This window comes from Echeneis naucrates, chromosome 24 (assembly GCF_900963305.1).
Source record: "Echeneis naucrates chromosome 24, fEcheNa1.1, whole genome shotgun sequence".
Classification (NCBI taxonomy): domain Eukaryota; kingdom Metazoa; phylum Chordata; class Actinopteri; order Carangiformes; family Echeneidae; genus Echeneis; species Echeneis naucrates.
Window position 1 is genome coordinate 4,140,667 of NC_042534.1, and position 13,603 is coordinate 4,154,269.

General features: G+C 40.9%; 1 protein-coding gene across 3 annotated transcripts in view; it reads left to right on the plus strand.

Moving 5' to 3' along the window:
• Positions 1-13,603, plus strand: part of susd6 (sushi domain containing 6) — a 29,727-nt gene that overhangs the window by 13,522 nt on the left and 2,602 nt on the right. Inside the window, exons 3-6 of one of the 3 annotated variants that reach the window (XM_029496979.1) lie at positions 10,525-10,722; positions 11,173-11,376; positions 11,487-11,625; positions 12,526-13,007. In XM_029496979.1, the coding sequence (XP_029352839.1) occupies positions 10,525-10,722; positions 11,173-11,376; positions 11,487-11,625; positions 12,526-13,007 (1,023 nt within the window). The remainder of the gene's footprint in view (positions 1-10,524; positions 10,723-11,172; positions 11,377-11,486; positions 11,626-12,525; positions 13,008-13,603) is intronic. The other 2 variants (XM_029496977.1, XM_029496978.1) reach the window with 2 other exon arrangements.

Sequence of the window (13,603 nt, forward strand, 5' to 3'; positions counted from 1 at the left end):
GAGTAAAGAACTGATGAATGTGAGCAACTGTTAGGATTTGTTTTCCATTTAATTTCTTACTGCAATAGAGGATGTGATTTATGTCTCAACGTGTTATTTTTGACAGCTTGAGTAGGTATGTGTGGGCTAAAGTCATTGTCATAAACGTCAGTTGGGCTTGAATCACAAATTTGATTGTTAGAATGTACTTGACACCTTTGAAAATAACTTGAAACTTGTGACACATTTTGACAAGTTTAGGTTTAACAATGTCAACATCAATGGCAGCTTGAGTGAAGCAGGAACCGGTCCACAACTGCTTGTTGTTTACTGACTCTGTGCACTTTCACACTTTCTCACACACATACACAGCGTGAGGTATGGATGATATCGGGGTTTGCGTCAAGAAGCAGGTTGTTGTATTGGGGATGTCGCCAGCAATATAAACTATATTTTGTATCGTCCTCATGATAATAAACAGTATTTTGTTTGAACCACTATCACTTCACTTCCTGCTTCCAACAAAATGTCTTTTTGGCTTGAATGAAATTTATGTACAAGAATTTTTGCATTTCTTCAACTTTTATTGCATTCTAAATGTCATGATATCAGGATCCAGGATTGTGTTGTTAAAATCTGTTTGGTGTTATCTACCAGTGATTATAGTTGACAGGACTCTATAGTTTCTCCAACTTGTATTGACATGGATTGCTTGGCTTTTACTTGAGGATAATGGATGGTTGCCCAGGAGCATGATCTATTTCCCTGTGAAAATCATGTGGCTAATCCCAGTTCTTCTTTTCTTTTAGTAGCGATAGCAGTGGGAAGGGATGTTCCTGATCAAAAATTTTTCCCCTGATCAAGATCCACGTTCTTAATATTTACCATCTTCACACTGAAGACACTCAGAGGTTCATATGCTTACAATAGTGTTCATTGGTAAGACGACATACTCTTGCATAATGGCCATTTCTGTACTCAGAGCAAAGCATAATCTATTTAAATGGGTCATGCTTTACATTATATAGGTGACACGATTCATTAGAAAAATTCTCATTGGTTGTGCATCCCCAGAGCAACATCACCCAGAAGATTAACTTTAAACTCTTAAGTATGTCCTTTGAGCAGCTTTATAATTAGGGGAGCGGTTTTTCCTTTTTGGTTCGATATGGTGTATGTAAATTAAATCTGCAGTGGTCGTACTGTGTACTAAACACAGCATGTTGGCAAATTAGAACTGACTGTTATGAATTACGTAGGACTCTAACAACAAATGGCACATCACTTCTCTCAGCAGAGCAGGCTGCCTGTGTCACATAGCCTACTGATGCTTGCTGCCATTTGTTCACTCTCTTAGTGACTCGCTCAAGCAGTTGCTCCATTAATGTCCAGTTGGGCTTCATTTCAATGGTGACTGACAACAACAATGACTGCATTGTTGACTTACTGGAGATGTAATTCAGAATGTGGCACACAATCTCTGCTTCCTTTGCCTCTTTGCAAAAATACACCAACATAATCCTATGTCCTACTGTGCTAACATAAGACAAATAAATTATTATCGTCTCAGTCCTCCTGCTCTCTGCTATATGAGTGCTCCATTTCTCTCTGCTAGTATGTTTTCTGTAGTCCAGTATGTGCTGTGCTATTGCAGTGAACCTGTTCACCAAGCAACTCAGACATGCTGGTAGAGATAAGTCGACCAGTAAGGAAAAAACAGCTGCAGACAATTTGTGTGTTACTGCAGTTTTTTTATTATTATTACTATTTCTATATTTTACAGCTCTATACAGATTCACACTGCCCTCAACAGTGGCTCTGGTCCTACTAATAGATCAGCATGCCAGCTTTGGTAAGCAGGGTTTGGATTATCTCCCTGACTTTCACCTTCAACAAATGTCCCAGGCTCAGCACTTGCATCTTTGCTGGCTGGCAGCCTCAAAAGGCAGTCTGCTGAAATATGATCAGCCCACAGTTGCATTGACAGTTGTGTGTGTGTGTGTGTGTGTTTTTTTTTTTTTTTTTTTTTTTTTTTTTTTGGGGGGGGGGGGGTTTAACGTGTGTGTGTGTGTGTGTGTGTGTGTGTGTGTGTGTGTGTGTGAATATATGCACGTGTATGTAGGAGGGGTCTCTCACACTCTTTTGTTTTCCCCTGAAAGCCGAGAAGAAGGAATGTCTGCCTCCCAGCTGTCCTCTGGAGTGAGGGTGATAGAAGCAAAAGGGGGGAGCTTCACTGTTTGCCTCTGCTAACATCCTCCCATCTGTTACTCGAGGGCAGAAAGTGTGTGTATGCTTGTATATTAGGGGTTGAAGAAAGGGTCACACAATAGTGGCACCCCCCTCTCCCTCACCCTGTTTGGCCTCTCATGCATATTTAACTCTTCAAATGCAAAGTTGTCTGTTGTGCTGTTCAGAGGCACGCTGCTTAAATCTGTCAGTTTGCCCCATCCCTCAGTAAGCTGGGACAATGGGGTGTAATGGCAGCACACGTGGCTTGGTAAATGCATTGCAGCAGCAGGGCAGGAATGAGTGGGGAGAGGGAGGATGTTTCTGTCTGTTTAGAAACTTCCTTCACCATGGGTGTATGCAGCAGGAGTGTTTGTTTCTGTGTTGCAGCTGTAGGAAGAGATGTGACAAATGAGCAGCTAAGTTCACTGGAATCACTCTCTGGGAGCCTAACAGCAATGTGACTCTGGTTTTAGGCATATTTCCCGTCTACTATAGAAATGACAGTGTTGGTGTTGGCACCAGCGAACAATGTGGACTCTACTTGGCCTTTGTATGACTGTGTGGTGATGACCTGAAAGTCCACTGTTCTATCTACCGCTCATATTCCTGGCCTGTGCCCTCAACCATTCACACAACAAAGATAGGTTGTCAGTGAGTAACACAAACCTGCTGTTTACAAAGCTGCCTTGGGACTCCTGGAACCTAAATGTGCATAGTGAATAAGCTGTCCGCCTGTATCTGTGTGTACTCAGGCTTTTACATAAAAGTACCAGTGCCTCCATCAAACTGCCTCCCTGTTCTTTGTCCTCCTCTTCCTACTCCTCTTCAGTCAGGTCTCTTCAATTTCCCTGAAGAGACCCTGAAAATCGAACAAAAGCACTTTTTGGGAAAACTGTTTTTATGCTTTGTTCTATATTTCTTTTGTCCTGCAGTAATATAAGTCCATCCTTTTATTCACATTTTAATTTTCCATAACTTTTCATCTTTATTTAACAAAATGTGCTTTAGTTCTCTTTCTAACTTGCGCTTTGAGTTAGTGCCCAGCTGTTATGAGTGAACAGAAAATGCAAGCAGATATTTGTGTGTGTCTGCGTCAGTGTTGCTGCATGGCGGCCTCACAGTCACAGTATAAATATGACACTACAAGTATCACTCACACAGATGTCAAGAGTCTGATGTTGCGGCTCCATGTCACTCACCCAGGTCAGCATACTGAGCTTTGTCACATTATACTGTTTGAAATGTCTCTCAAGGAAAGCTAATCTGTGATGTTGATGGATGTCTGAAAGAATGAAAGTGAGCACAAGAAAGTACTCAATATTAACCCATCACATTTTGCTGTTGCACTATGACTCATCTGACAGTTTTGTGTTTCACAACCACATTACCAAAATTTAATGAAGGTATTTGTATAAACAAATTTATTAACTTTTTGGAAAGCTGGGAGCAGTTGCTTTTTCGTTTGAAAAAACTATTTTACAAATGTCAAAATGTTTAAGTTGACAGAATTAATTTATTGACTAATAATTTTTGTCCAACTGAACTTACTTCTTCTTTTTTTTAATCTGTGGTTATACAAGTTTACAAAGAAGTTCTCTGATTCTATCTGTTGGTTTTGGGTTCAACACATGTACGATATAACCACTGATTTCATGGTAGTTGGAAACTATATCAATCTCTCACCATCCTCTGTTGTTGTCAGTGCTCAAATATACTGTCAACTGTCTAAAGGGCAAAACGTCCCAAGAAATCATCTCAGAACAAAAAACTAAACAAGATCCCTCTGTCTCTTTTGAACAACTGCTATCCACCAAGAGCAGAAATGAACAGGGATCGCATCCCTTCTTGCACGATGATGCTATGGCCACTGCTGCGCTGTCTAGCACTCTAATAACAACAGCTTGGTTAAAAATCCCATGGATTAGTGTCAAAGACTGGAGAATGTCACAAAAAACAAAAACGCCCTTGTCCCCAAAATGACAGCAACATCATCAAAAACAACAACAGAAGACTTGGAAAGCGGCCAACAATGTAACGAAAACATATTTACCAGGCCAAAGAGAGCATCATCATCCCCCCCGGTCTTTAGTTTAATCCAATGCACAACCCCCCATTAACATAAATTCTCGTACACAAATTCCCCTGCTTCCCGACACACTTGAACCCACATGCGCGCACACAGTGGAAAACACACCCTCTTTTATGGCCTATTGTTCTGTGGAGCAACCAAACAGCTGGATGCAGAAGTCATCAGTATCTGATCTGCTTGAGAGCGCTCCCAGCTTGTAATAGATGATAATTAGAATTTTAATTTGCCTGGGCAAAGAAGGCTAAACCCACCCCCACACCCCCAAGGGTCTTCTTCAGTGCACCCCCTTCTTTCAGCTCTTAGCAGGCGACTGCCATTGGTAACAGATGGGGAAAGGGAGATATTCACAGCCAGACAGACACTTCAGAGTAAGGCAGGGGATTTTAACGCCCCCCATGGCCTGAGCCTCCTCCAGCAAAGCCCTAAGGCGCTTGGTGTTGGGATTAGCAATCATCCTCCTGGGTGCTCTGTCCTGGCCCAGTGCTCCCACTACATCACAAGTGTTTCTGCAACCTTTTAGCAAATAAACTCTCTTTGATCAGCTTACAGTTGTGTGTGCAGAGGATTTCCAATATTCTGTCCTTTTTTATATGTCAATTTCAGTGAATTCAATATGGCAAATACCTTAAAACTCTGTTAAGACCCTTCAGTGGATAATGAAAGCAAACATCGATAATCTCTGATTTTAAACACAAATGAACTGGACATTTCTGTAATTTTAAATTAATGTATGAATGTTTTTCTCACTCACAATTTCCACTAGTTTCCACAAGGCAGTTGTGGCTCTGTTTCAGTCATTATTGTTTTCAACATTTCTGCAGAACCCATTCTCTTGAGCAAACACCTAACATTAGACCAGTGGGAGAACAGCTTGTGTTTAACTGTGACTCATTCCCTTCCTCATAAGTACAAAACACGAAATTCACTCTGGCATTGGTTTGTGCTTTAATCTGTTTTTTGTATAGTTTTGTTTTGTTTGCCCCCCCCCCCCTCATGTGTGTATGTGCTTCATGTAAATTCAATCTAGACTGAGAGTGTGATGGAAAGAGAGTCAAGTTAGAAAGTTAGTCAGGTCATGTATCTTTACCACTCGACTATCTCTGAATATTGAACCATGCATTTACTGCTTAAATGCGTGTCTCTCCATTTCTCTAGCCCAGCCCACAGTGTGGTATGTACTGTAAACAGCCTGCTACCTCCTCCTCCCATTGTTGTTGTACCCGGCTTCTCTCCAACACACAGAACTCTTGGTCAGCCTGCCAAGACATGTCTCTTTTTGCCTTGTAATTGCCTTGGGCCGCAGTCGTCCATGATGCTGACGTCTTTCTGAGCTCTCTTCCCCTTTCTCCATTTCTCCCTTCCCCCTCTCTTTCTTTCTTCTCTTTATTGGACGATGAGCACATTTTTCTCTTTAACATGTTTTTCCCCGTTTCTCAGTCACTTCTTTTTTCTTTTGCTGACCTCATCCCTCAAAGATTTCTTTTCTTGCTCAATTATTTGAAGATGAATACATTTCTATATTTGTCCCCTGTTCTTATTCTAAGATAGACAGTGACTTATGACAAGTATGATCCCATGGGAAAGTGAGTTAAAGTTACATTTCTTCACTGCTCACAAACCACTATTTAATATTCATTTTTTTCTCCATTTCCCCTTTCTAAACTGACATGGATTGGAGTTTTACTATTCCCAAGTAATATAGTGTGCAAGGACAGTGTGTGTGCATTTATGTGAATCTATATTTCTACAATGAAGATCCACGTTGTCAGCTATCACAAATGAATGTGAGAAAGAGGCAGCAAATTACTGTTGATCAAACCATAGAATAATTGACTGCCTGTTTAATCTCATCTCAGTGAGACATGATAACAGGAACAGCAAAGAAACATAACCTAGGGTTGTGCTAATGTCAGTCGGTGTATTCTTTTAACATTTTTGTTACCTTTTCTCCCACTTTCATTTTGAGCCGTCCAATTAGCTGCCATGTTGTATTCATTATAAAAAGATGCAGTATATCCGAAAAGTTGCATTTTTCCAGTTACTGTAATGACCTTGGATGTGTCTTACAAGGCAGGTCAAGGCTTGTAAGTCATGTGTGTGAGCAGAATGTGCAAATGACTGTAGGGAAACTAGCTGGTTTGTACAAGTTCCAAGTTTTCTCCTGCTTAGGAAGGCACAGCATTCGTCAAGCAAGTTTCAAAATGGGTCTGTTACTGGTGACCTACTCCACCTAATTTTCACACATTTTCACTCATATTTATTTAATTTAGTATATATTGACACAGAAACAGATTCTATATAAAATGCTGCCGTTTTGCTCTGTTTTTCCCTGCTGCCACTCCTGGCCCCTAAAATGAACACTGGGAGACACTGCTGATCCCATTTTAGACTTTCGAAAATAATGACTGCAACCAGTACCAATTTGTTCTTATCAGTCACAGCTACCCATGGTGAAAGCAACAGGGACGACAAATCACAAGTGTGACTGACCTTGCTGACTTTGCAGCTGTTGTGGTGTTCAATTCTGGATTCTGTAATGTTAGTAGCAGAGTGGACAACCTGCCCAGTGTACGTGAATGGTCATGTCATAAGCTTTTCGGGTGTGATTGTAAGATATTTCTGATGCTAGTTTTCGTTGTAAAATACATCCAACCAAGAGCTGCACCCCCTGTGGCTCTACGTTGCCCCAGGGGGCCTGCACTCTTGTTTGACTAGTTTAGACTGACCTGACTTCAGATGACCTTTGTGCCTTGCTGCCTCTGTGAGAATTGTGTGTGAAAAGTGTGATACTGAACCTATTTCTTGGGGCTTCATCAACAAATCTAATGCTAATGCAGGGAGGTTCTCTATGTATGATATAAACAATAGAAGTTTTGCTTACATCTAAAAGAATAAGTAGCTTGCAACTCTCTGGAGTGAAATGTCTTGTAGTTGATGAAGACATTGTTATCCTTTGAGCTAAACCAGATTATGCTGCATGTTCTTCCAAGTGAAGCTCACCCTCTTCCTTCATCATCCCCTTTATTATTTATATTAAGCAGTGCATTTATTTAGTCGTTTGATCACTGCAGAAATGTGGAGTGGATAGAAATATTTTATTAGTCAGGTTCTCATGAGGTCCAATGTTCTAACACATGGTATTCAGCATGATTACACTTTTTCATGTCTTTATTCAAGGACCACATAAATTGGTGTTCTTAAATATGCCCATTCCTTTGTGTTTGTGCGTGCCTTAATCTCTGAGACAATTTTGCAGATGAAAGAGCAGCTCAAAAGCTAAAGATGATGAAGCCCATTAACACTCATCAGTCTTCTACAGTTCTATTGACTTCATTGCAGTGCTTCACAAAAGATCAGAATGGTGGCTGCTGGCGAAAGACTATTGTTCAAAACTGCACCCTAAGGCCTTTTTGTCCCCCGCTGCCTCCCAGACTGGGGTCGTCAATTCATCACCTTTACCACCTCCATTAGCACCATCTCCTCCTCAGAGGGCCTTTAGTTGCACTGAAGCGGTTCAGTGAACAACTGCTTGACTCAAATGGCATCCTGAAATGTGGGTGTGCAGATTTTGTTCACATGTAAGATGAAGAGTCTGAATGTTTTTGAGGAAGAAATGTTTGTACTACTGTCAGGCACACACTGTGTGCAGGCTGTATCCTATTAAAGTAACCCTCAGACATTAAATCACATAAAAAGACAATTTGCCATGGTCATAAATACCAGGTAATCACACAAACACATTCACCTTTTTAGATTTGGTTAGATTTAGCAGTGAACTTTCATCAGTCAATTTATCATTTTGCTTAAATCACATTGTGAAAGATTCAGAAAATACAAAAAAAAAAAAAAAAAAAAAATACAGCTGGAAAGTTGAGTTAGGTAAGGGCTAAGGAATTTTAAACCAAAAACGCAAAAATTCACTGGTCAATTTAGTGTCCCAGACACTGTGGCTTTGTCTGAGATCACTATTTACTGAATATGTTTTGGTTTTGGGCTCTTGGTGAGACAAATCAAGTAATCTGATAAAGTCGGTCTGATATTATTATTTTTTTTTTTTTTTTGGGGGGGGGGGGGGTGGAGTCTGCTTTTGTAACATTCTTCAGAACACGTGATTTACTGTTTATTTTGGAAACTAATCAGCAAATTAATCAATGATTAAATTGATGGCTAGCTGCAGCCATATGACAAAATAGTTGTGATTTGGGAAGGATGGAATTTGACAGGAGTCTAACCTAGCCCAATTCACAGTGGCTTCACATTTATAGCTTTCTAGTGAATCATCTGAATTCAATAGCACAACCTTTGGTGTTACATGACTTAGTCCTGGGAGTGTCTTTGTTTCTGGCTGTTTACTTTGTTTCTATGTGTGTTGTGTGTGGTGTGAGTGTGAGTGAGGGAGTGAATAGGCGCTCACACATTTTAGTGTTTGCATTTAATCTTGTGGTGCCAGCTTAGAGCAGCATTTCTCTCCGGAGATTAGAGGATGTTGGAGGCACTCCTGTGGAAATAGTCTCTTTCAATCTCTGAAAAGACACAGAGACAAGACAGAGGGGCTGTTTGCAACGTTGGTGTGTTTGTTTATGTCAAGTGAGTGATAAGGCACTGCAATAGACCATGGCTAATATGATTTTATAAATAGTCAGGCTCAGGATTAAGTAATGAACCATATGGTCATTAGTGTAGATGGTGTTATTAATGCTCTTTATTGTGGGGGTGTTTTAACATTTTCTTATGTGTGGGCTTTGATATTGAGAAAAAGCACTGCACATTTTTATTTGCTACAACAGTTTAGATTTGCATATGATAGCCTGAAGAGGTGTATAGCGAGACTTTGAGCTTTAAAAATGTTTTACTTAAGCCAAACCCACACTCTGACAAAACCACTCATCAACAAGATCAAGGCTGTAAAATTGGGTTGTCACTATGGTTTCCACTAAACTTGGTCAGTAATACTGAAAATAAAGTTAGCCTCCTGGTGCTGTGTCTCAGTTTACACAGGTGTTGCAATGTTATGTCAGATTGTGGATTTAGATTCTCTGCTCTTGCCAGATTGGTGCTCCAAATATGTGTGGGTATATATTAACATCCGTGTGTGTGTATGCTTGGACAGTGTTTGGGGTTGTGGGAGTGCAGCACAAATTCAGATAATTAACTCTCTCCCTGCGATGAAGTACACACTCACACTCAGAAAGCTGGCGTGACATTGCAACATCATAGGTAGAGCACAAGAAGGTGGATCAAAGCACAATTAACTGCAGGTCTCCTGCCTCATCCTGTTTTTATTGGCTGGTTTAGAGCCTCGAGTCTATCATTAGAGCCAAGTAAATGAGCCCTGCTAAAGAACCAGTCTCACCACCCGAGAGGGAGAGACCAATGATGGTGTGAGATGAACACCGTCTAATGAGCAGAAGATAATCGGGGTAATTAGATCTATAAGAAGTGCCTTGTGACATTTGAATCCACTATAGGCCCTTGATGTATTCTCTGTATTGCACAGGCTGAGGCTGCATCTACCTAACTTGTCATGTTGATACAGTGCTTCTCCCTTGCCTGTGTAAAATGCAGCCTAGTTTCGTGTAACAATACCTCGGAGCTTTAATTATCAGCTCAGCCTGTCAACTTGACACTTTTCCTGTGAAATGTTGCTTGACCCAGTGGCAGCTGCCTGCAGAAGAGACCAGCAGACATTTTGTGTCACGGTAATGATAGAACAGCATAACATCCTAAATTCCCCACATATATTTTATATATTTAATATATCTTTTGCAGGAAAAATATCTTCGTTCGCTGTGAAACTTTGATGGAGCCAGCAATAACAAACACACTGTTGGCTATCTTAAATACTGCGTTTATCTAACATAACACTGGTACATAACTCCTCAGAAACTCAGACCAAATGTGAGACAAATAGTCTTTGTTTTCCCAGCAGGCCTGTAATACATGGAAATCCCTGCATAAATTGAAAATTAAGATTCTACATATCCTGACTAGAGGCGGTGTTAAGTCCACTAAAGTTACTTACATACCTTATAATTACGTTGGAATATTAAAATATGGTTCAGATTCCCAATGTGCTGGACTACAGCTTGTAGTTCTGTACCAAAGAAGTCAAGAAAGAAGCTTCACATCTTCCTTTTGTCCTGGTCTGAAAGCAACACCTCAGGGGCTTTTAGCATTGAGCCAGTCAAGCAGTAAACTGATCCTTTCTCTTGTTTCTGCATCTATAGGTTGTTCTCATCCACCCGGCGTGCAGCACGGAGACCTGCAGAACCAGACTGAGGCTAACCGGGGATCCTTTCCACCAGGCACCATACTGGCCTATGGCTGTGAGTCAGGCTACACCCCAGATGGACCCACCACCATCATCTGCACCACTTCTGGAGCCTGGTCCCCCCAACCACCTCGCTGCATTCGAAGTAATGGTCAGACACAACAATTGAAATATGAGCAGCATTTGTGTGCATGCTAACCTCTGTTACTTTTTATTGTCATTCCCTTTTAAAGCAATGGTTGGGCTGCTTTTTAGATAAGATGATCATTCTTGTCTGACTTGTTTATTTGTCAGTTAGAGCAGAAATAAGTTTCTGAAAAGTCTGTTTCATTGACTTCAAAGATTGAGTATATACTCTCACAGGCAAGACTGCATCAAAACTGCAATATCACAATCAGTTCGATAGGACAGTTTCATAACAGAAACAGTGAGGCTGTCCTTGAGAGCCAGCGGGGAACCAATAGAAATTTGAGTGAAATCTGAGCGTTTATTAAACCACAGGAATCAAACTTTGACCACAGGTAGAGATTACAGCCATGCGCATTTTCTGTACACAAAAACAGCCATGGTAATAAAAAAAAAAAAAATCTTTATTGCGTTTTCTTTTTCCCAGTGTGTTCACCCCCCACTGAACCGGAGAATGGGGGCTATCGCTGTCACCCATCTCCCTGCCACCGCCTCACTCAGAAGACTGTCATCGAGTACTTCTGTGATGAGGGGTACGCGCTGAAGGGAGACTACAAGTTCCTCACCTGCCAGAACGGCGAGTGGGACAGTCCCATGCAGATTAGCTGCCGACTAACACAAGGTCCTTCACCTCAACTTCTGCGTACTTTGCTTTCGTTTTTACTTAAATAGAGGAAATGTACAACCTTATACATTGAACCATATTCTTACTTCGCTCTCTTCTTCCCTCAGATAAAGAGCCAACTTCTCCACTGGGTATACCAGCACTCTCTATTGTGGCATCCACGGCCAGTTCTGTGGCACTCATCCTGCTTTTAGTGGTGTTATTTGTTCTTGTACAGCCAAAACTCAAGTCGTTCCATCACAGCAGGTAAGATATACACACAGTGAATATTTTCAAATTAATTGATGAAAACCCTTGAGAGCAACACTTATGCTGCTTGTACCATATCACTTTTATAGTTATAATCACACACTCAGCATATCATGGATCCTCTGATGCTTGCATTAATGGGCTCGATTATAAAGTGTTATTGAAGTGTCCCCAGTTGAGATGATTTAAATAGGTTATTAGTTTATGAGTTAGACCTTTCAGCCTCTGTGTTGCTCTGGGTGTTCTTTGTTTTCTCTCCAACTTTCTTGAAAAGCCTGAACATGTTAAAGGGTTTTTTCTAAATCAGCCTTCCACTCCTCAAACAAGTCACTGTTGCCAGGGACTCTAAAAAAGCTTTCGTCTTGTTTGCTCTTGAAGAACAATGCTCATTTTATATTTAGTGCTATAAAACTACCTCCCACTGTGTTACAAATTAACACAGAAAATGTGACTCCTCATTCTTTCTGTGGACACACCTTTCATTTAGGAGTTTTGGTTGAACCATCTAAAGCTGTCACCATATAATGGAAACTAGTTTAACAAGTTTCCATTTGTGAAATACCTAAGAAACGAAAGTAGAAGAATGAAAAAGAAGTTAATTTCATCACAGTTGCTAACCACTTCCATTGTGGCTTTGTGATAAGAAGGCCAGAACAATTTGATCTAATGCTCATTGGCACTCTTGTTGATTGTGTAGTGGGCCTGAGGGCTTAGTGCAGCACTCTATAAAGGGATTGTACAGTCAACACTAATCACCTCCACTCAGAGGTTCTGCCCTAGAACACAACACACAGAACTGCATCATGCTTTTCAGCCTTAGTCCTTGAATCATGAGCCAATAAGTCCTCACTTGTTTCTCTGTCCTCCTCACTCTGTCTTTGTCCCTCTGTACTTCAGGAGGGAGCAGGGAGTCTCAGGCCAGGCCAGTTCCATCATGGTGGAGGGCGTCCAGGTGACACTTCCCTCCTATGAAGAGGCTGTATACGGAAGCAGTGGACCGTGCAGCACCTCTGGTCCTCCTCCGTCTCCACCTCCTCCTCCAGCTCCACCAGAGTCTCGAGTTCCCATCGTGCTTTCTGAGGGACTTCCTCAGGGGGCCACAGGAGCCCAAGGCCCCAGAAGAAACCGCCACCACAGAGACTTAGACTTCTGTCTCCCATCCACTTCCTCCTCATCATCCTTCTCCTCCCGCCGTCATGCAGAGACAGTTCTAGTTCATCAGGCCCCCTCTACCTCCTCTTCCTCCTCCTCTTCTTCATCGTGGGCTAGAGAGCACCCTGGGGGTGCATGTGCTGGCCCTCTACCTCTCCGTAGAGACTCTGAGAGCAGCGACCAGAACAGTCTGCTTTCTGTCACCTCTACGGATGAATTTTCTGATGGTAAGAGGGAACAATATGTTTTAAGCATATATAGAAAGAGACCCCATCTGATTCACATTGTTATTTCACTGATATAAATCCTCAATAACGATAGATCAGCTGATATTAATTATTGGTAGAATCATAAAACACAATTTCTAGTAAAAAAAACCTTAATTTATTATTGTAACATAAGGAAGGAAAAGGTCAGAACTGTTAACAGTTGAAAAATAAACTTTCATGGAAAATAATGTAATTGTTCAAGTCATGCATACTTTTTCTTGGTTGACTAGTGAAGACAAAAAACTCCTGCCAGGAGTAATTTTATTGTCCAACTAGATCAATACCTTTTAATAAGAAATGTCAGCCCATTCTCTGTGTGATTTATTGTATTGACGCAAGTGCTGCTTCATATATCCAGTAAAGACACAAGCAATTTGAATTAATTGCTCTTTGTATTGAATAAAATGTGTAATCAACTTTAAACTTAGTAACAGAGTAATTTCTGCTGAAACTTTCCATACATGTAGTGGTAAAACAGTGGGAAACGTTTAGATATTAAAGACCTTTTTTTTTTTTTTTTTTATTAGCATTTTTGTCATAATTTGAGAATGGCC